We start from the raw sequence: 20,430 nt of genomic DNA, 5'->3' as shown, positions 1-20,430 counted from the left end.
GAAGAAAGACCTTTTAAATGAGATGACTGAGTAGAGGTCACAGAAGAAAAGGAAGAAACAAGGAGTCTAATGTAGGAAGAATAAAAGAAGTCATGAGGTTGAATTAGGAAGGGACAGTGGGATATTGGCTGCACTTCTTCATCAGTTAATTGAAGCATAGCTTATGTCAAGGAAATATTTCACTGTGAATAGAGACCGGAAGTGAATACCAGGATGTGCTACAATGGGGGCACAGAGGGCAACGTTTGGTCATTTCCTGACACACCTGCTACATCACTTCCTCTCAGGCTACTGTGTTATGTCATTCCATACACTCGCCCTTTCCTGTTAGTTCGTAACTGTCTTGAAGTCATTTTAAAATGGCATGCCACACATTTTTACAAATCGAGTTCATTTCACTGGTCATGGTTGACTGGTTGAATACTATTTGGCCTGTAAGCATAGTTCAGGGTGATGTCTTCTTGGGCTTGGAGAATTCTTTATGGGAAATCCTGCTTTACACACTGGGGGTGTGGAGATTGAAAGACATGGGTGTTTACTGGGTAGGGAGGGTCTCATGAAAAATGATTTTGAGCATGGAGAATAGGAAATGTAGAATCTAGTTTTTTTTTATTAGGAACAAAAAGTCACGATATCTCTGCCTTTGCTGCTTTACCATTCTTTTAAAAATATGTCTCTTGTAATTCTCCAAACCTTGTGGAAGTGCAATACAAAATCATTGGATTGCCCCTTTAATGAGATGTGAGGTGTAATTTAATCCATAACGGGATATATGAACAAAATGTCTTTCCTTCCATGCTTGACTGGGTTGAGTTCAAAGTTGGAACTCTGAGCAAAATAAACAACAAATGTTATACAATCTATCCCTCCTCCAGTCCTCCAGTACATGCAGTTTGTGGAAGACTACTCCGAACCACAGCCCTCCATGTTCTACCAGATGCCACAGAGCGAGAGCATCTACGAGCAGCGCAACAAGCGCTTCCAGGAGGTCTACGGCATCAACGACTCCTTCAGCAGCACCGACTCAGTCCATGAGCCACTGCAGCCTCCAGCGCTGCCCCCGAAACAAAGGCAACTGGTAAGGAAGTGTGCAAGTATGATGACCGTGACAACTTTTGAAGATCCAAACCCCTGTTAATGTGCATTTATTGGTAAACTACCATGGTTAAATTTAATAAGTGTCTTTTGCGAGAAATAGTGGGGTTCAGTAATTAGGACTGTGAGTGGAGCTGTAATTTTAATTCCTGAAATTGCTCAGTTCATCTTCCTCTATTTGAGACTAAAACTTTGAGCCTGTTGACCCTTGATTGCGAAAGCTTATACCTGGAATCACGTGACAAAGAGTGCTGTGAGGACAGGGTTACTGGCACTTGTGAGCAATATAAACACCCCTCTGCGCTCGAGCTTGGTGCTAGTTCCAGTGCCTTCATGTTAAATGGCTGGCTGCGAAGGAAAGAGTGGGAAAGAATGCAGATTGCATTCTGGGGTTAAAGTACATTCCAGTGGTAATCCTCATCAATTTTCTCTCAAGCCTCCTCCTATCTCGTTATCTCTCTCACCTCTTCAGCCCCTCCTCCTTACTATATCTTCCCTCCTCGCTGTTTTTGTAACCAGCGAGGACGTCCGCGCACACACGGAGGTGTTTGGTTGTTAGTGAGAGATAAGACCGGCCTTTATCAGCACCGCATCAGATCCAGTCCGCTTATCTTAATCTGGGTCGGCGTCTGGGTTAATTGAGACAACTGTCTGACAGAGAGTCAGTGAGGAGGGAGAGGAAGAGACACGATAGGATAGGCCATAGCTGGGGAGGGAACATGGTGATGAGCCATGTGAGTTTAAAATTAAACCTTTAAAAGCCCTGAAAAATTACTTGTATTACTACAGTGTGTGAGTGATGAGGTCCTACCAGTTAGAACAGTTTATTATTCACCATCAGACATTTGTGCATTTCTTTTTTGTCAGTGCTGTTCTCAAGTGGGAGGGGCTCAGTTAGAAAAATGTGATGTCACTACTTCCGTCCACCAATCACAGTTTAGCAGCATTTGAATTTGAATCTGATTTAAGGTTTGCGGGCTGTTTGGTCAGAGTTAGTCAATCAAATCTGTTCAAACCATACCCACACTGCTCTAATGAAGCAGATAAACTGAGTTATTGAGTGTTAAACTCTTAATAAATACAACCTACAGATGTTTTATAACCTTGATTGCTGTTTATGTAGTCATGAATAGTTAATGTTTTGGAGAAATACTTACATTTTGGAGCCAAGTTGTAAGAGTTTTAATGTAACCTTAATAAAACCTTTTTGAAAGGAAATATTATTTCAACCTGGTGTATTTCCCATAAACATGATCATTGTGACTCTATGGATCGTGCTAATTTGGGGGAAAATAGGAAACAAAAACTTGATTTTTGCATGGATCATTACAAATGCTTGCCTGTGAGTCTGACTGAATGTTAGGCTAACCGAGGGGGAAACAACCCTTAGACAACCCCAGGTTGAAATAAACTGAAATGTCCCTTTAATGTCTCTTTAATCCCTCCAGAACCAGCAAAACATTGCATGTTCAGTAGATGGTTCATGGTTTGCCAGATTGTCTCTCATGAGACACGGTGTTCTTAAAAGAAACACCCTCGCCTATTTTCCCTTACGAATGCCTGCCATACATATTTGAAGGTGACAAATTGATCTGTGGTTGGTGTACAGCTTTGAAGTAATGAAGACAGTGCATTTGTGGACAGTAAGCAGATGGCACTCTTCTCCAGAGTATAGCTGGATGTACAGTATCATAGCCGAGTGAAGAAAATAGACTTTGTGGCTGAGTGGCAGTCTACCCGGGCCACCTCAGAGAGTCTTTCTTCTTTCTCTTTGTCCATTGTCCTCACTCTGCCACCACAACTGTGTATTTGGTTCCCTGTGCCCAGCTTTTATTTTTATCATTCTTTTGTCTGAGCATACAGTCGAACTGCACTCATCTCCACTCCCACCGCAAGGCCTAATCTGGCCCCATGTTTTGGACTTGATGAGCTCGTGGCCCAGTGGAATAAGCCTGTTTGCCTCCTCCATAAACCCATGTTCCAAGCTTACACGCTTTGGCGACTTTACACGGCTTTGCAAAAAAAAAAAAAGAAGTCATTTCAGCTGCTGTGTGGATAAGGAAATGGGTGAAAAAAAAACACAGAGCGGATAACATTGGCCCGGTTTAGGACGCGTTGTTGTCGGCCTGGTTTCTGTATATCCCTTAAAGCTCAGGACATTAAAAGAGAGTTTATTGGACTGTCACATTCGGCATAAACGTGTGTAACCTGTATGTTTCACATGACCCTCTAGTAATTAAGTCTTTCTAGGAAGAGCTCATATTCAGTAACACTAAAACTGCAGTAGTCTGTTCAGTATTTATGTCCACAGCCTGTAAGCTGATGCTTCTCAGCTGAACTACCAAAATCCTCCTCAGCTTTCACCCCTTTGACTTTACTACTCTGCTGCTGAACTTTGATTAAATCTGCTCTAATTCAGTCTTGCTTACTAGTGTAATCAACTGTCCACTTTTTTCTTTTTTCTCCCTTAACACCCTGTTTTCCCTCCTTTTGCCTTTCTTAACCCCCATGACTCTCACCCTCTTTCTTTTCTATCTTTTCTACCTTTCTTTCTTCCCGTCTCAGGCCTCCCACTCCTCCTCCCCCTCTTCCTCCTCCTCCTCCTCTCTCTCCTGCCACCTCCAGCCGTCTGTAGCGGCCATGGAGGAGGCGGGCTCTGGGCTGGGCCTCAGCATGTCCGTTTCTAACTCCTACCTGATTGGCCAAGCATCCTTGACCACACCCACGGTGAGTTCTCACCCCCCCCTCCCTGCTTAAACCCCATCAATCCACCTCCATTTCTCCACGCTGGTGTGGGTGCTGTGTGGTGTCCAGGGGCGGCTTGACCTGTGTGTGCTCCTCATGTGATACCGTCTGTTTATCTACCCCTGGCCCTCTGAGGTTTCTGACGGGGCCATCCCTCAAGGGTCTGTGATTTGGTTGCTGTGTGGTCCGTGATTTTGTTCATCCACCCATCTGTGCGTTCATTTGTTTTGACAGTGTGAATTTGTTGTTTTGTTGTGTGTTTTTTCTTCTTCTTTTAGCTGAAGCATTAGATATGGTGTTATTAATGTGTGCTTTGAGCGTGTGCACTTATTTTGTTGTGGTTCTGTGCAGCCTCTGGCTAGCCAAGTTTGTGTGTGTTTGTGTGTCGCACTGAAGCATTCTTTCACATGACAGGTAATTATTTGGCCCTTTCCTTCTTTTCGGTTGGCCTAAGAGCTACAGTGAGTGAGTTTTGTGTCTGGAGCAGCTCATCCAAATATCACAAAGAGACTAAAAGGCATTTTTTTAATTAAACAAAAAGCCTTTTGTTGATCTAACTGGAACGTTTCAACCAACACTAGGTTCTTGTTAATGAATTGGCTTGTTTTTAATCAATGCTATATTCTGGTAACTTAGGGTCTGACCCCATAGTGCACTATGAATTACATTGGTTTGTCAGTATTTTAGGGGGTGGAGGTTGACCCATGATGATCCCATGGTGTGCGAGGCACCCTAAGAGACATAGTGTGGATCTCCCTCAGGATATCTCCAGTGGAATGCAGCACCAGATGGACCTGATGGAAAACACATTGCTCCTATTTCTGCTCCTCTTCCTTCCTCTCCTCCTTGTCTTTTTCATCCTCCAGTCTCTGTCCATGCTCTCTCTCTCTCTCTCTCTCTCTCTCTCTCTCTCTCTCTCTCTCTCTCTCTCTCTCTCTCTCTCTCTCTCTCTCTCTCCCCCCTGTCTCCTATCTGTCAAGTCTCCCCCTCACCCTTCGCCATGCATTCACCTCCTCATCCCCCAAATGCGCGCACACACCTCCACACCTCCCCGTTTGTCAGTTTCTGTGGAATGTTTGCATTCCTCAACTCATTGGGGCATGGTGTTTTGTTTTTTTTGGGGGGGGGGAGGCATGCCAGGAAAGCTGCTTTACATATGATGAGTGGAAAGAGAAAGAAGTATTCAGTAGTTCATTTTTATGAACCCCCTCCCCTTCGTGTGTGTTGCTGCTGTTAGCCTAGACAGGATTTCCCAACTTCGCCAGTATTTTTTGAGACCGCTGCTACAATGTGGTGGAGAATAAGGGGCCTTGATTTCCAGCTGATCCTGCGTGTCTGTGCATGAACACGTGCATGTGTTTGTGTGTATGTGTGTGCAGCGTTCATCAGTGAGCTGTGTATGGGCTGCTCTGTGCTGGTATGCTGAAACAGAACTGATGTGTGCAACGTGTCAAAACAGGTTACCACTACCTCCCCTACAGACAGGCATCTTCTCAGCTGGCCACACACACACCCACATACACACACTTACACAAACTCACGGATATTGTTAAGGCACCACATGTCGAAACACATACACATACTCAAAGTTGATCTTAGTTTATCTACGTGTTAACATGTTAAACATTTCTGTCCTTTCATCTTCCATGTTATGTCACTGGAGATGTTTTTGTGGCCATTGGTTCCAGTTTTGCTTTTTTTTTGGGTGCCTGTATGTGCATTTCATGTTCAGGCACATCACTCTCATAGTCCAGGCTTAATGGAGGTGTTGGAGAATGAGGTGAACACTTTTTCCCCTTATGCTTCCGATTGTTCAGCTTCTTTTTCTACTCTGCTCTGCCTTCACCTCTCTGATCCTTTAGTCCTGTCTTTTTATTTTCCTCTTTTTTTTTTCTTTCCTGCTTTCGTTCTTTCCACCAATCACAGAGCTTGGACCAGGTTGCCTTGACCAATGCCACCATTCTGGATGGCAGCGGGGGTGGGCCCAACGGTTCCCTGGCTGGCTCAATGGGCTCTGTGGCTGTCTGTCTTCCTTCTGAGTCTTCTCTCACTGACTCTCTCCACACCTCAGCGGTGAGCTTTACAAAGGATAGATTTTGGAAGCACAAGCAGGACACTTACACAAACCAGCTCTCTATGACAGATTATAAAATGTGATACTGGACCCCCTTCCCCTGGCAGATCGGTGTTAGATTACAACAGTTCGGTGTGCAGTATTGTTGCTCAGATGATAATATAGTGACTCATTCACTTAGTGGCATCTTGTTGTCATTATCACTGCCCACAAACTGTCTGCTGTCTGATTATTGGTCTTAAAAGAATCCCAGTAGAGCATGTTGCACTGCATGTTCTTTTTGCCAGTAAATACTATTACCTTTAGAAATGATGCACTCCAGTACCACCTGGTGGTCGTGACGATGCTGAGCTGGAAAACACACCGCTCCCTGTACAGCACCGAACCTCGGCTAGCCGCTATCCCTCCTCCTTAGCCACATATTCCCTTTAGCTCCCTTACGCCTGGGTTTGTGTCCCTCCTCTCTTCCCGTAGAGCGAGAGCGCGAATGACGAGGGCGGGGAGGGGGAGTACGTCAACTTGTACTCATCCAGCCAAGCCAATGGAGAGCTGCCTCTCTCCCTCAGAGTAAGTAGCTGACCGCCACGGGTGAAAGGTCAATTCCATTCACACGTCCCATCACTTCAGGATATGAATCAATTTGAAATGCGGGATTTGAAGTTAGGACTTCTGTTGACTGGCAGATATCACTCGCGCCACTCATCTGTTGCACCGAGCAGCCCTTATTGATTCATCTCTTGAACTGATGGCGCTGAAATGGAATGTGAATGCAGCCAAACCTGACTGCGCATGACTTCAGGTTCACGGGTTTGCCTGCAAGGGACTTCTGTGCTGTGGTTGCTGTCTGTGGAGAAAGATGTCCATCTGTATGTTGTTCTGACTGCCTGGCTGCTGATTGATGTCCCTCTGGCTGCGCTTCAACTGTAACGAGCATTTAACCTTGTTCCAATCTAACACCTGACATGTGGCTTCTCCAAAAGGGATTCTCAACGGTTCACCGGTTTTCAATTTTCCAATAACATTCCCCATAACAGCCTATGTGCACTTGTGCATGTGTGACAGCGTACGTGTGTGTGGTTGTGTTTGTATTCCCTTGGGCCACCATGTGTGTTCGTGGGTGTATTTTGGGCATGTTTGGGTTGCGGCGTGTGTTTAATGTAAGTGAGAGTGAGAGCAAAAGAGCTGTATGGATGTGTGATTGTATTTATAGTTTTACATTTAGTGCAGTTTGAGCGTGAATGAGTTCTACCCTCTGGTGTCTTTCTGTTTTGGGTCTCATCTCTGTTGGGTTACTGCGGAAAAGCTCCATTTTACCCATCATCTTTAATCCAAAACTAAGTCAACACTACTTCGGATAACATCCTTTGTACACATAGTGATGCAGACATCCATCCTCACCTCCACCAAAAGTGTAGCATGTACTGGTGGCTAATACAGTCTCATCAATAGCCAGCCAGTCATTACATGGAACCATTCACCTACGATGTTCCATCTAACCTACAGGACAGATGTCAATTGTTTCTTTTCCCGTCATTGATTAGGAAACGATCACTGCTGACGATGTGCTTCAAGACCCAACCCCTCAGGTGCCATCCACCAACAGCAAAGAGGCTTTGGACAAGGAAAGGTATGGATCGTAATGTTCTATAAGTGATTCATACTACATAACAACTCTACTTAAAACTTACTACTGTTTTATATGGCCAACAGTCCAAAATTAAAAAAAAATTCTGAAACACTTTATTCATTCTCAGAATAGCTGCCAATTAATGTTCTGTCAGATCAGGTACGCAGTATGACCTTGGACACAGCTATAGCCACTGGTGTTTCAGATAGCTGTGAGTGTTTCTGCGCTGATGACAGGTGTGTGTGTTTGTTGTAGGAGGCAGAAGTCGACTGAGTCGGCCGGGAGCGACGAGGAAGACGTGGACGAGCTCTCCCTCATAGACCACAAGGAGATTATGAGCAGAATAACACTAAAACAAGAAGTAAGACAACCACCATCTCTGATGCGCCGTTCTGTTTTTTTTTTTTTGGAATTCGCTGTGACAGATCTGCACAGCACCAGCATACAAAGCACATTTTATCCTGTTAGTCCAGCACAGGCTAAAGGTCACTGTGAGTCACTCAGATGTGAAATCAGATCCTGAGATCCACCACTGATAGCCATTGCTGCCCTCTGGAGTTAACTCTCTGAAATTGCAGAGCTGGAACTGACTAAACGCCCTCCTCCTACGCTGCCTCCTCCTTTGTCCTGTGTGGTGCAGTCTGATAGACAGATGTGTGAAAATGCTGGCCGCCACTCTGCAAGGTTAGGGGCAATGTGACAGCAGTGATTTACAGAAGGAGATAGGGAGAGATCAGAAATGGAAGAAGGGAAGATTCACTGCCTGTGATGACATTTAGGGCTGTTACAGAAGACATATTGCAGTGGCGGTGCTTTTATCAAGCACAAGTCTGACTTTTTCTTCGTCATCAGAGGAGCTGGTGCAGGACAGGGAGAGGTGGGGGGACTTTTAGAGGGGGTGGAAGCAAAAAAAAAAAAAAAAAAAGGCAGAAGAAGGGAGTGCAAGCTACATTTTGAGCTAGACTGCATCACTCCACATCAACTCTAACCACTCTTTTCCTCTCTTGCTTTCAATCTTATTCACCTCTCCCCATTTGTCTGTCTGTCTGTCGTTCATTTTCTCTTAATTCTTTGCACCTCGCTTGCTCTCCTTAATTTTCCCAGAATGATGATGGCCCTGACGTCCGTGCAGGATCAGGAGACATCCTATTAGTCCACGCTACAGAAACAGACCGCAAAGGTACAGTAAGACACATCAAGACTAATACTCATACCCTCTGTGTTTTATGTAGACTACAGTATGTTACTGGGCTTCGGGGTCACTGGAACAGCTTTGTTTTGCTAGCTTGACAGACCTGCAGTCATTTCATATTCAAAGACAGATTTATTTTTATTTGTAAAGTGTGATTCTTTAGTGTGACTGATGTGTTTATTACATTTTTCTAATCTCCTCATCTGAGTAGCATTGTAGATAGCCTCAGTCTCTTTCTGGCTCAGTTATTTGCAATGTGTCTGTCTTGGTATGTAGCCCTTCACGTTTGATCATGTGCTTTCAGCTTTAATTGGGAACTCTGGCTCCACTTCAACTGAAATGTGCTTTTTTTTCCTCCTGTGTTTTTGCTCGACAGATCTTGTTTTGTACTGTGAAGCCTTTCTGACTACATATAGGACTTTTATAACCCCTGAGGACCTCATTAAGAAGCTGCACTACAGATATCCTTTTCAAATCACTCAACGTGTCACTCTGAGCGTAATCGCTGTTTTGTTTTGTTGGCAGAAGGTTGTTTTTCTTGCGTAGTATTTTTAGTGATCTTTATTTACCAAGAAAGGATTTGTTTATCATGTTTGCTCTGATTTAGCTGTTTCAGATGCGAGCATCCGTAGATGGAGATCTCCAGAACAACCATAATCCTCTGCTGATGGATACTGAAGTCTAAATTACCTGAAAATATTGGGGACTGTTGTCATTGACACGGCACACAGTGACATGTCAAGAGAGCAAGTGCCATGAACTTTCCCTGCTGTGATCTAAAAAGCTGGCTCTTCAGTAGCAAACTTCCATGTGTAATGTTTTGTCACTGTTTGTCAGTCCACCACTTTGGTCCAGGCTGAAACATCTCAACAAGATTGAAACTCGGTACAGACATTCATGGTGTCCAGAGAATGAATCCCAGCCCCTTTCCATTTTCATCTACCACTACCAGTAGATCAAAATGTATTCTGTTACATATCTCGATATCTACTAGATAATTTGGCACAGTATTTGGTACAGATACCTCTTAATTACCTGTTCCCCTGACTTTTCCTTTACCACCACCCTGACATTTAGGTAAAACATCTCAACCACTGCTAGATGGATTGCCATGACATTTGGTACAGGCATTCATGTTCCCCTTTCAGGATGAATTTTAATCACTTTGGTGACCTCTGACTTTTCATCTAACTCCATTATCAGGTCAAAATATCAGAACAGAATTGTTCTAGCAAATGTTAGCATGATAATGCACTGAACTAAGATGGTAAACATACCTGTTAAACATCAGCAACATGACAATTTAGTGCATTTAGCTCAAAGCACCACTGTGCCCAAGTACAAGCCTCACAAAAGCAGCTTGCAGGTTGTAGACTCCGTAGCACTGACAATGATTGCTATGTAAAGATGTATATTTGCATGCATTGAGGCTGAGAGAGGAAATATATTGCTTAAAAGAAACTACAGTTTTTCACCAGGACTGTGTTCCCTAAGTTGGAGTCGTTTTCTACCCAGAAATTGTATTGAAAATAAGTAAATGTGTCGCTTTAACGTAGAACCACAAGATGTCCTTATAGTGGAGGGATGCACTGTATTTTAAAAGGGCGAAACTTCACCCTTTCATCACTTGATGAAGCATCATAAATGTGCAAGAGCGTGCAAATCTTTAGTTAAACATGCTGTTATACTTTGTAGTCCACATACAGTATTGTTTTTATTGTCCTTGACCACAAAGCACATACACTAGGTTCTGCCACAGTCCGGACACCTTCAAGAAGCGAGTCAGCAAGAACACGTTCTTTGTGCTCGTCCGTGTGGTGGATGAGCTGTGGTGAGTAGGACTCAATATTTTTTGTCCTGAATCTTGGGGAAGGCCTTTTCAGAGTGTGTGGTGCACATCCTGAGGGATGTTTCCAAGTAGATGTGGACTATGGAGAGGAAAATGAGTCCCTATGGATATTGCTGGTGCTTTAAATAGGTCTATGTATCCCATTATATTGGCTTTTCATTAAGGAATGTTTTAAAGAAACAAGATGTTTAACAAGAATAACAAATCATATTTATGTTGCACAAATTATTTACCGGTGTATATAATTATTCTTCAGGTGTATGTGTATGTGTACATGCATATACTAATTCACCTGCTTCATGTATATAAATGAAGCAGTATTTATTCCAACACTCTTTGCATTCTGCACCCTTGCACTATTAGTATGTTGTTGTTCATTGTTGCTTTTTATATTCAATCTATTTACATACATATCTATTTTATTCACCTACTTGTGTACATTATAGATAAATGTTTATGTTAGCCTATCTTTGTTCAGCTTTGTTTTTTGTTGTGTAACACCGAGAGCAATGAAAAACCGGAGCTTGTATGTGTACACATAGTTGGCCGATAAAGCTGATTCTCATTTTATAACAATAATTCAAATGTGGGGAACCGGTGTACTAAGAGATGCTGGTTATTGAAGTCCTAAGTGATTGATTTTATCCTGGGATGTAATGATCATGATAATGAGTAATTCTTCAGTCATATTACTCTACTAACAATACATTTCAGCCTTTTATAATGTTTTTTTATTTGAACTCAATCATCCTAAGAGCTTTACTTTATTGTTCTTCTGAAGGCTATAAAGAGAAAATATGCCCCTATTTCCGTAAGAGCTCTCTCTTTGTTCCAAATCTCCCTTTAATTGACGTTTTATCAACAACAACTGATTGAATTACCTTCTTCCTTCGGCTCCTCTGTTTATGTTTACCCCATCACAAATTTGAATCATCATTTAATAATTTCCTTGTTCTCTTCCTCTGTCCTCCAGCTTGGTGGAGCTGACGGAGGACATCTTGAAACAGCTGATGGACCTGGTGTTCACGCTCGTGTGCAATGGCGAGCTCAGCCTCGCCCGCGTGCTCCGCAAGAACATCCTGGACAAGGTGGAGCAGAAGAAGCTGCTGCGCTACACTAACTCCCTCAAGCCGCTCGCTGCCCGGGGGGTCTCTGCAAGGTACTGTGGGGGTCAAGAGTGTTAGAATGACACAAGCCAATGGCGTGCGTCTGCTCACATATTCTTTTTTAGGTTTACATCACAGCGCTACGATTCACCACACATACAAAATCATTCTTGTGGTCTGAAGGCGCCTTTAACAGGTTAAATTTAAATTTTTCATTACAAAGCAACAGTTTTTTTTTCTCTTTTAACCTCAAATCTTTTATGTTTCTTAACATTGGTGGATAAATAATTTATTTTAAAATAATTTAAATTAGTAAGTATTCTATAACAAGATGAGATTCAAATTCTGAGCTCATTTTTCTTTTACAACACTTTCTATGAAGCAATTTAGCACCACAGTGAATTACCACGATAGACTGGAAAGAGTCTTGTCTCTGTCCTTTGGCTACAGCCAGTCTACAATGTAAAACTTTGAGTTGAAGACATCATCTAATAATCTGTGTGTCCTAACAGGCCTGGAACTCTACATGACTTCCGAAGTCATGAAATTGCCGATCAGCTCACTCTTCTTGATGCTGAGCTCTTCTATAAAATTGAGGTACAGTGACTTGTATTAGTCCTCCCAGCGTTTTCTGACGACGATTGTGATTATTTTTTGACACTGAGCTCCGTGGTCAGTCAACACAGACTTCTCTTCCTGTTTTCCTTCAGATTCCCGAGGTGCTGCTTTGGGCCAAGGAGCAGAATGAGGAGAAGAGTCCGAACCTGACTCAGTTCACAGAGCACTTTAATAACATGAGCTATTGGTACGACAGAAAACCGCCATGCCTTCACATCTCACTGTTTGTCAGTGGCATTCTTGGCTTCTCTCTCACACAATCTTGCCCTCATAAATGCTGACACCGCACTGTTTATTTCTCTTTATCCTGCAGGGTCCGTTCTTTGATAATCCAGCAGGAGAAAGCCCAAGACAGAGAGAAGCTGCTTCTCAAGTTCATCAAGATAATGAAGGTTAGATACAACCTTAAATACTTTCTTAAATATCCTAATTGTCATATATTTTCCTTGCTTTTTAACACTATAACATTTATACAAATTTCTAATTTACAGCACTTAAGAAAGTTGAATAATTTCAACTCCTACCTGGCAATACTGTCCGCCCTGGACTCTGCCCCCATCAGGAGATTGGAGTGGCAAAAACAGACCTCAGAGGTGAGAGAATTGTGACAATGTTTCTGAATCTACACATCAGCTCTTATTGATTGTGGAAAAGTATCATGATTGCTTACGTTTATCACATTTCTCTCACATCACACTCATTTCTCCTCTTTCTTCTCTCAGGGATTGGAGGAGTATTGCACGTTGATCGACAGCTCCTCCTCCTTCAGAGCATACAGAGCTGCTCTGGCTGAAGTGGAGCCTCCATGCATCCCTTACCTGTAAGTGTGAATAAAGTGTTTACACGTACGTTTGAACTCATACAGATTTTGGTTAAGCAGAGAGCCACAGCTTGACACAGCTCCTCCTTTCTTCCAGGGGTCTCATTCTCCAGGACTTGACCTTCGTTCACCTGGGGAACCCCGACCTCATTGACGGGAAGGTCAATTTCTCCAAACGCTGGCAACAGTTCAACATCCTGGACAGCATGCGGCGCTTCCAGCAAGTGTAAGTCCACTGGGATGAATTTAAAATATGATGAAAAGTAATCGTGATATATTATTAGAGAGCTTTGTAAACATCAGTCACAGTAATAAATGTCATCATTTGTTTGCCACTGGCAGGAAATACCATGTTAGCCTTCTTCGTTTTTTCATTAAATTGCAATATCATAAAACATTGCTGCCATCTCCACATGCGCCGATTGTTTTTTCTCGCTAATGAATTAACTGCATTAATCAAAAACTCCACCCCCTTCTCATCTCAGGCATTATGAGCTGAAGCGCAACGAAGACATTGTCTGTTTCTTCAACGACTTCAGCGACCACCTGGCGGAGGAGGCCCTGTGGGAGCTGTCGCTGAAGATCAAGCCCAGGAACATCACCAGACGCAAGACGGACCGCGAGGAGAAGACCTAGGGGCCCCCGTGGGCCTTCACGAGACTGACCTCCAACTGTGCTTCATGACACTAACTCCACTTTACTACAGACTGAGAGAAAGACGAATGGAAGCTATCCGCTGGAGCTAATGGGAGACTCATTGTGGGGAATGCAGAACAAACTACATACAACTGAAGCGTGGCCGAGGTTTACAAAGAGCTCTGCTGCCCTGGGAGATTATAATTGGGATTACTGTGGCTCTGGCGTTTAGACGGGAAGAGATTCAGTGACTATGATGAAATGAAGAGGAAGCCTGGGTGCCAAGGAGGAGTGAAGAATCACACAGAGCGGACAGGGAGACACTACAGAAATAACCAAAGTCTGCTCCCTGGGCTCTCTGTTTTAGAGTGGAGCTGTTGCGTGTGTGTGAGATTGAGCTGAATGGTCCATTACTCTCCAAACTGCTCCTTCCTCTTCCTTTATGTATGTGCCATTTGTTGGTCATCTTCTGCGAACCCTCTCCCTGACTGATGAGTTCCCCTCTCAAACAGCAGAACCTCGAGAGCCGCCTGCCCCTGAACTGTGACGTCAACGCGCAGGCTGCTTACCCGAGGATCTGCTGGGGAGGGGGGAGGGGGCGTGGGCGGGGGGGGCGTGAGGGTGTTTGGACTTGAAGAGAGGATGACCATTAGAGACTGAGTTTGTTTTGAAACATTTTGTGTAAGAATCATGTATGGTTATGAAATGTATTATATACAGTGCTCCTTTTGTTCTTAAAAAGGATGTTTATGCTTATGAGAAGAGCTTAGCTTCTCCCAAGTGCCATACATATGTGCACTAAAAAAAGCAAAGCAAAAACACAAAAAGATAAATTACTAAAGATGCTGTGATCTATGTATGTCATACTGAATCATTGTGTGCCGTGTTCAGGTGTAGAGATCCATCAGGCAGTCACAATCACGTCCCAGTCATGTCGGTGTGTGAAAGAGTGTTTGTGTGCGACTGAAGTCCTCAGTGACTTGTGTGTTTGTCATTCCAAAATGTGCTGTAGTAAATCATTTTGATTCCTTTTTGGGATAATGGTCAAAACCAACACATCACACTGTGCTATCAAACTCCAATAAAACAAACAGCTCTGTTTCTATACACACTGTGTTATTCAGAAGCTTCATTTTCAACAAAACTTTATAATAGAATTTCCATTTATTGTTGTACAGAATGGTCAGTGGAAAATGAACTTTAAAAAATTAAGGCATGTATCCGACTGTAAATAATCCAAAAAAAAAAGAAGCACTCTGTACCAGTCTAGGTGTGACACTACTAAACCACACAGCCACCAGTCCTAATTTGATTTAAAACAAACAGGGAAAGCAACAAGACAACTACAACAGATGAGTATTAATATAAAATAAATATAATAAACTCAATTTAAAGCAACAAAGATGCACATATAAATAGAAGGTCAAAGTGCAAAAGCATGACTGAAATCAAATATTTTACCCTCCAGATCAGTAACAGGTCATCTAACCACAGTTAACACTGAAAAATCTAACCGCGTCATGGAAGACAAAGCATTATCTATTAGCATATTGGTTGTGCACCAATGATTACTGTAAAATTATGAAGACGTTGCAGCACTGAATGCTTGCACTGTGAGATTTGTGGGTAACCTTTTTTTAAAAAGCTGCTGCAGAAGGTGAAATCGGCATCGCAGTCGCCGACCCATCCGGCACAGATCAGTAGCAGCAATCCCAACTCGAAGCTCGTATCGTACAGTCCGAATACATCCATTCACACAGTCTCAGTGAGGCCGACAACTGGGCTCTAACAGGACCCTCTTTCCTGGAGGATTAGCGACTCCGTTCTGCAGGTCGCTCTGCTCAGAAATGGCCCGTTTTAAGCTGCGCCCGTTAATGGACCCGCGCTGCCATTTGCAGATGTCACCGTTCAGTATGTCTTGGATGTGCTGCACGATGAGGTTGATGGCCACTGTTGAGAGAGCGAGAGAGAGGATTTGTCGAGCATTCATGTTGGAAAGATTAACAGGAAAGCATCTTTTCAGAAAGAAGAAACACTTACCCATATTGTCAACTCCCCTTGGAATGATGACATCTACATACTTCTTTGTCTGAAAGAGAAAAGAGGTGAGGTAGTGCTTTAAAATGTCTGCTAAAAAAGGAGGATTGCTGACAAAATAGGAACACAATTACATCACACTTACAGGCAAACAAAACTCTTCAAAAGCAGGCTTGACAAACGTCGTATACTGAGTGAGAATCTGTTCCAGGTCCCTCCCTCTGTTCATGTCTCGCAGAACTACAGGGAGAAATTAGGTCAAACTATTGATATACTGTTGCAACATCTGGAATATTGCACGTGAGAGAGACACTGATACCTCTGCGAGACAGTCTGACGTCTGAATCTGTGTCCACGAAGAGCTTCATGTGAAACATGTCGCGCACTTTCTGGGTGTAGAAGACCAGGATGCCTTCGAAGAGGACCACGTCTGCTGGGTAAACTGTGATCGTGTCTTCCAACCTGGAAATACACGCAGATATTCATACAGAGGCAATGGTGATAAGCATTATTAGTTCTGTGAAAGACTGAAAGGAGATTGTGAAATGCTTCCTTCCTACCTGGAATGGGTGACGAAGTCGTACGTTGGCACTTCAACCACCCTTCCCTCCACAATGTCCTTCAAGGTTTTGTACATCAACTCGTTGTCAAACGCCTCTGCAGAGACATTTAACAGAAACAGAAATTTTGAATGCAGCAAGTACTTGAAGTGATTTGGAAACAGTTTTCTAGTACATAGTTCTGCTTGTGCAAACTGGCCAGTAAGCCCCCAGGGTTAATTCTTCAAAGCTTTGGCAGAGTAGCATATCACAGCTAAATAGATGTTAGTGCAGAGTCTATTAAGAGCAAGTTTAACTGCAGAATTCGCTGTCATTGTCAAAAACCTTTGTCGCTGCAATTTAACAACCAAAATGACAGTGACAGTTTGACTAAATACCACAGACTGCACATAAAACTCTTAATACACAGCCAATTGTATATACATAAATGGAAAATAATGTATCGTATTATGAGAGATACTGTATGTATAATTCCCAAACATCAAATCACATTATCAAAGCAAGACAGTCCAGTCCAACCACAGTCCAATATGGTTGTTTTGTGATCTCAGGTGAGGTTACATTTAATGAAAGTTGAATTTGCAACAGAATAACCTCTGCACAAATTGGTAATAACATTATAACAGCATGGAAAAACTAAAATAAATGCATTGGTGTTGGTTGGACATTCCAGGTGGGGGAAACACTGGCATTGTTATAAAAGTTCTAATAAAGTAATAAAGTTATAAAACATAAGTGCACCCTGGTGTACTGATGTGAAGAAACTCTTTGGCTTACCTGGGTGATCAAAGTTGTACTGGCCCTTCAGCGCTTTCGCCTTCTGATCTGGAGTCAGGACTCTGTAGAAGCTGTCCTGGCTTATAATAGCCACCTTCCTCTGGCGGTGGTCCACCTTGTTCTGGCCCAGGAGCTCCATGATCTTGGCGCAAACTGTCGACTGCGGCAGAAAACTTCACTTAACTCACTCAACTATTGATCTTTATGAGCTGTCACAATGCATTATTGGGTTAACATAGCTGGGTATGGTGGCGGTGTCGGGAGGAACAGAGGGCAACAAAAGTTCTTAAGTGGGAAATGAAGTGTGGCATCATCAGTGACCTTCTGTGTGTGTAATGTTTGTCAGCTGACTCGATCTGGTAACATTTAATACAGCGGCTAGTTAGCTCTGTGAGGCTCTATGAGGCTCTTTGGGGCTAAAAAGTCACCCCAAAAAAAAGTGTTAGCAGTAAAAAAAATTAACAGAGCAGAAATGTAGTCACAGTTCTAGTGTGTTATTAAATAAAATAAAGATTAACTAAGCAAGGGGGCGTGCCAGCTGGTTTGACAGCGCGCTTAATGCTAACGTTGACCATGCTACCGAACCGAGCTAAGCTACGCGGGATGCAAACTTCCGTCACCGGAAGATCCTCCGGTTGAATAACAACTGACCTTGCCGCTTGCGGTTCCCCCGCTGACCCCTATCAGGAAGGGGCTATGCCGTGGCCTCGCTGCCTCGTCTAGGGCTCCGAGGGCATCCATCGCAGTCCAACAGTTGAGGAAGACTGCGGTTATCTAGATAGCTTGGCTAAGTGCTAGTTATGCTGTGCGCAGTTCTCGCGAGAACTTAACGGCTTTTCCACCGATAGTATGAACACGGGACCGCTTAGGGCGGAATTGCGTTTAATATTTACATAAAATAAGATTAAATCACTACATATAAACATCTGGAGCGGAGCTAGATTAAATGTTTCAATGAAATAGAATAAATTAGAATCTATATACATCATCGGCCGTTTAGTTCATTGTTCAGAATCCATGAGAACAAAATACAGTAGCAATCAAAAGCATGTTTATTAAGAAATTAAATATATACATCTCACAAAAACACATATACAGTATTTAACAAAGCCTCATTGTTTTTCTGGGTCATTGCCGGATTTCTCTGTCTCTTCACCACACTGTGACTTGTCCTTGCCGGATTCCTCCAGCACTATCTCCAGAGCAGCACTCCCTTCAACCCTCTTCACAGTCTCTCCTTTGGCAGCAAGGATTTCCTCAATGTTTCTAAAGTGTAAAGAAACACAGCATGAGTCATTCAGAAATATACTGTACACACTGATATTGATGAATCAAAGACTCTCTGGTGCATTCTGAACAGTTTCGGCTCCTTAAGACATCCTGAAGCCCCAACCACAATTTAAAGCTCATGCTCCACTTCAGTATACTTTTAAAAAAGAGATGTAGCCGCTTTGTTAAACACTGGCTAAGAACATGTATTCACACAACAATGTTATCAATGTGTATGTATATATGTGTATGTATACATCAGGCTTATTACAGATATACTGGTATTGGCATGTATGTTGGTGAAAAAGAAAGTTGTAGACCAGAAGTTTAAATATGTTTGAGGTGATTAGGAAACAGTAAGAGTTCACTGTTTAACTTTCACCTGTAAAATGTTACACACAGTATATAACTTTGAATTTAAAACAAAAAAACAAACTAACCTCTAATCATATGACACCAAAATACTGCTGCTATGGTTGGATCCATTACACATAAAGAGGAACACCAACATCAGTGCAACCACGCCACTAATAATTTCGTTTTAGAATTGATTTTAAACTTTTGTTGTTTGTTTTTAACACCATTAACGGCTTGGCCCCCTCTTACTTGTCAGAGATTTTAACTTTTCGCAATTGTGGCAGAGCCTTGCGCTCTTCGGGTCAGCTTCTGTTAGAGGTCCCTAGGTCCAGACTTAAACAGTGGGGTGATCGTTCTTTTGCCGTCGCTGCTCCTAGACTGTGGAACAAACTGCCCCCTGACATTCGCACCACTACTGATCTCGGCCTTTTTAAATCGAAGCTTAAGACCCACTGTTTTAGATTAGCATTTAATTCTGACTAGGACAGTACTGTCTCTTAGGTGTACTCTTTTTATCTGCTCCTCTCTATGCATTTCTGGAAGGCTTTTAATACCCTGCAGTGCTGCAGCACTACAGCACTTTAAATTGTATCTGTATATTATATATGTGTTATGTATTGTTTCATGGCTTTGTTGTAAAGCACTTTGGGTACCTTTCGGCTATTGTAAAGGGCTATACAAATAAACTTGATTTGATTTGATTAATAATGCTTATTCATGGTGTGGATGTTGTTATATATAAATCAATGATATTCTGTCTTATGTTCAACAAACCTCTTTCCCTCCAGGTCAGAGAACCAGCTGAGGTTATCGGCGATGATGTGGTGATTCTCACAGCCTGGACAGGTCACTATCACAACGCCTTTGTGATAAGCCAGCTTGGATATCTTCTGCGTGGACCTGGTGGAGCAAACCTGCAAAATAAAAATAATAATAATAAATAAAAAAAGACCCGATTTTTCACGTTAAGATATTTAACCAATCATATTCCGATCCTGACAGAATAAAGCAAAAGCAACGACCGGACCTTGCACGTGTACACGAGCTGATAGTGTTTGGACTGAATCTGTCCGATAGCTTCACTCCTGACACCCGGGGAAGGTGAGCATCCTCCGTGACTGCAACCACGAGCTTCCCACCTGTGGACAGGTGACACAGCACGAGAGAGAAGCCCCGTGGCGGTGTGTGGTCGACGGACACTGGACAGCGCTGAACGACCGGGGTGACACCGGGACAACCGGCGGACAGTCAGCGTCGTCCTCGAAGAAACTGGCGGACGTAAAGTAGTGAGACATTTAGTTATTAGAGCCAACATGACGGCGGCTGTTTCGTGGGTGTGTCGTCGTCAGCGTGCGCGTTTGTCGCGGTTTGATGCCGTCACGCATGTTGACATTTTCAAGCAACTTTTTTTTTTTTTTTTTTTTTTTAACAGGAAATTTAAAAATGAGCACATTTCAGCAAGCTAACATCATTCAACAGCCACATAATAAATATTAATAATAATAATAATAAATAATAATAATAATAATAATTAACTTGGAAGTGAGTTTCTTTTTGGCTGAAAAATATATGAATTAACTTATTTGTTTCAGTAAATGCATTTCTGTGTATGTACAAAAAAAAAAGTAAATTAAATATTTCCTCAAATACGGAAAATATGTATAATTA

General features: G+C 42.7%; 3 protein-coding genes across 16 annotated transcripts in view; 1 reads left to right on the top strand and 2 right to left on the bottom strand.

Annotated features, from left to right (window-relative positions):
- Positions 1-14,869, top strand: part of rapgef1b (Rap guanine nucleotide exchange factor (GEF) 1b) — a 44,190-nt gene extending 29,321 nt beyond the window's left edge. For 7 of the 14 annotated variants that reach the window (XM_051413036.1, XM_051413031.1, XM_051413032.1 and 4 more), the window contains 17 exons: positions 876-1,078; positions 3,661-3,822; positions 5,767-5,913; positions 6,389-6,481; positions 7,456-7,541; positions 7,797-7,902; positions 8,646-8,721; positions 9,110-9,197; positions 10,475-10,564; positions 11,556-11,741; positions 12,201-12,285; positions 12,399-12,493; positions 12,620-12,698; positions 12,798-12,899; positions 13,029-13,126; positions 13,224-13,352; positions 13,612-14,869. In XM_051413036.1, coding sequence (XP_051268996.1) covers positions 876-1,078; positions 3,661-3,822; positions 5,767-5,913; positions 6,389-6,481; positions 7,456-7,541; positions 7,797-7,902; positions 8,646-8,721; positions 9,110-9,197; positions 10,475-10,564; positions 11,556-11,741; positions 12,201-12,285; positions 12,399-12,493; positions 12,620-12,698; positions 12,798-12,899; positions 13,029-13,126; positions 13,224-13,352; positions 13,612-13,762 — 1,976 coding nt within the window. In that variant the 3' untranslated portion in view covers positions 13,763-14,869. The remainder of the gene's footprint in view (positions 1-875; positions 1,079-3,660; positions 3,823-5,766; positions 5,914-6,388; positions 6,482-7,455; positions 7,542-7,796; positions 7,903-8,645; positions 8,722-9,109; positions 9,198-10,474; positions 10,565-11,555; positions 11,742-12,200; positions 12,286-12,398; positions 12,494-12,619; positions 12,699-12,797; positions 12,900-13,028; positions 13,127-13,223; positions 13,353-13,611) is intronic. The other 7 variants (XM_051413043.1, XM_051413039.1, XM_051413042.1 and 4 more) reach the window with 4 other exon arrangements.
- Positions 14,870-14,907: 38 nt separating this feature from the next.
- Positions 14,908-17,955, bottom strand: uck1 (uridine-cytidine kinase 1). Its single transcript, XM_051413049.1, has 7 exons — positions 17,788-17,955; positions 17,137-17,296; positions 16,360-16,456; positions 16,119-16,261; positions 15,945-16,039; positions 15,803-15,851; positions 14,908-15,712 (listed from the first exon to the last, which is right to left on the bottom strand). The coding sequence occupies exons 1-7, from the start codon at positions 17,875-17,877 to the stop codon at positions 15,525-15,527; spliced, it is 822 nt and encodes a 273-aa protein (XP_051269009.1). The 5' UTR covers positions 17,878-17,955; the 3' UTR covers positions 14,908-15,524.
- A 210-nt stretch (positions 17,956-18,165) lies between these two features.
- dnlz (DNL-type zinc finger) lies at positions 18,166-20,117 on the bottom strand. The gene is made up of 3 exons (XM_051413050.1): positions 19,790-20,117; positions 19,537-19,676; positions 18,166-18,402 (listed from the first exon to the last, which is right to left on the bottom strand). The coding sequence occupies exons 1-3, from the start codon at positions 20,075-20,077 to the stop codon at positions 18,249-18,251; spliced, it is 582 nt and encodes a 193-aa protein (XP_051269010.1). The 5' UTR covers positions 20,078-20,117; the 3' UTR covers positions 18,166-18,248.
- Between the last annotated feature and the right edge of the window lie 313 nt (positions 20,118-20,430).

This window comes from Dicentrarchus labrax, unplaced genomic scaffold (assembly GCF_905237075.1).
Source record: "Dicentrarchus labrax unplaced genomic scaffold, dlabrax2021, whole genome shotgun sequence".
Lineage (NCBI taxonomy): Eukaryota > Metazoa > Chordata > Actinopteri > Moronidae > Dicentrarchus > Dicentrarchus labrax.
The sequence above is the reverse complement of the archived record's forward strand: the minus strand, read 5'-3'. Positions and strand labels throughout refer to the sequence as shown.

Excerpts from the sequence above, each read along its gene's own strand:
- uck1 (XM_051413049.1), bottom strand. The coding sequence starts at position 17,877 with ATGGATGCCCTCGGAGCCCTAGACGAGGCAGCGAGGCCACGGCATAGC. Across the intron at positions 17,297-17,787 it reads GGGGAACCGCAAGCGGCAAG|TCGACAGTTTGCGCCAAGAT; the intron begins GTCAGTTGTTAT and ends TTTCTGCCGCAG. Across the intron at positions 16,040-16,118 it reads CGTCAGACTGTCTCGCAGAG|TTCTGCGAGACATGAACAGA; the intron begins GTATCAGTGTCT and ends TTCTCCCTGTAG.
- dnlz (XM_051413050.1), bottom strand. The coding sequence starts at position 20,077 with ATGTTGGCTCTAATAACTAAATGTCTCACTACTTTACGTCCGCCAGTT. Across the intron at positions 19,677-19,789 it reads AGCTCGTGTACACGTGCAAG|GTTTGCTCCACCAGGTCCAC; the intron begins GTCCGGTCGTTG and ends TTTATTTTGCAG. Across the intron at positions 18,403-19,536 it reads TCTGACCTGGAGGGAAAGAG|AAACATTGAGGAAATCCTTG; the intron begins GTTTGTTGAACA and ends TTTACACTTTAG.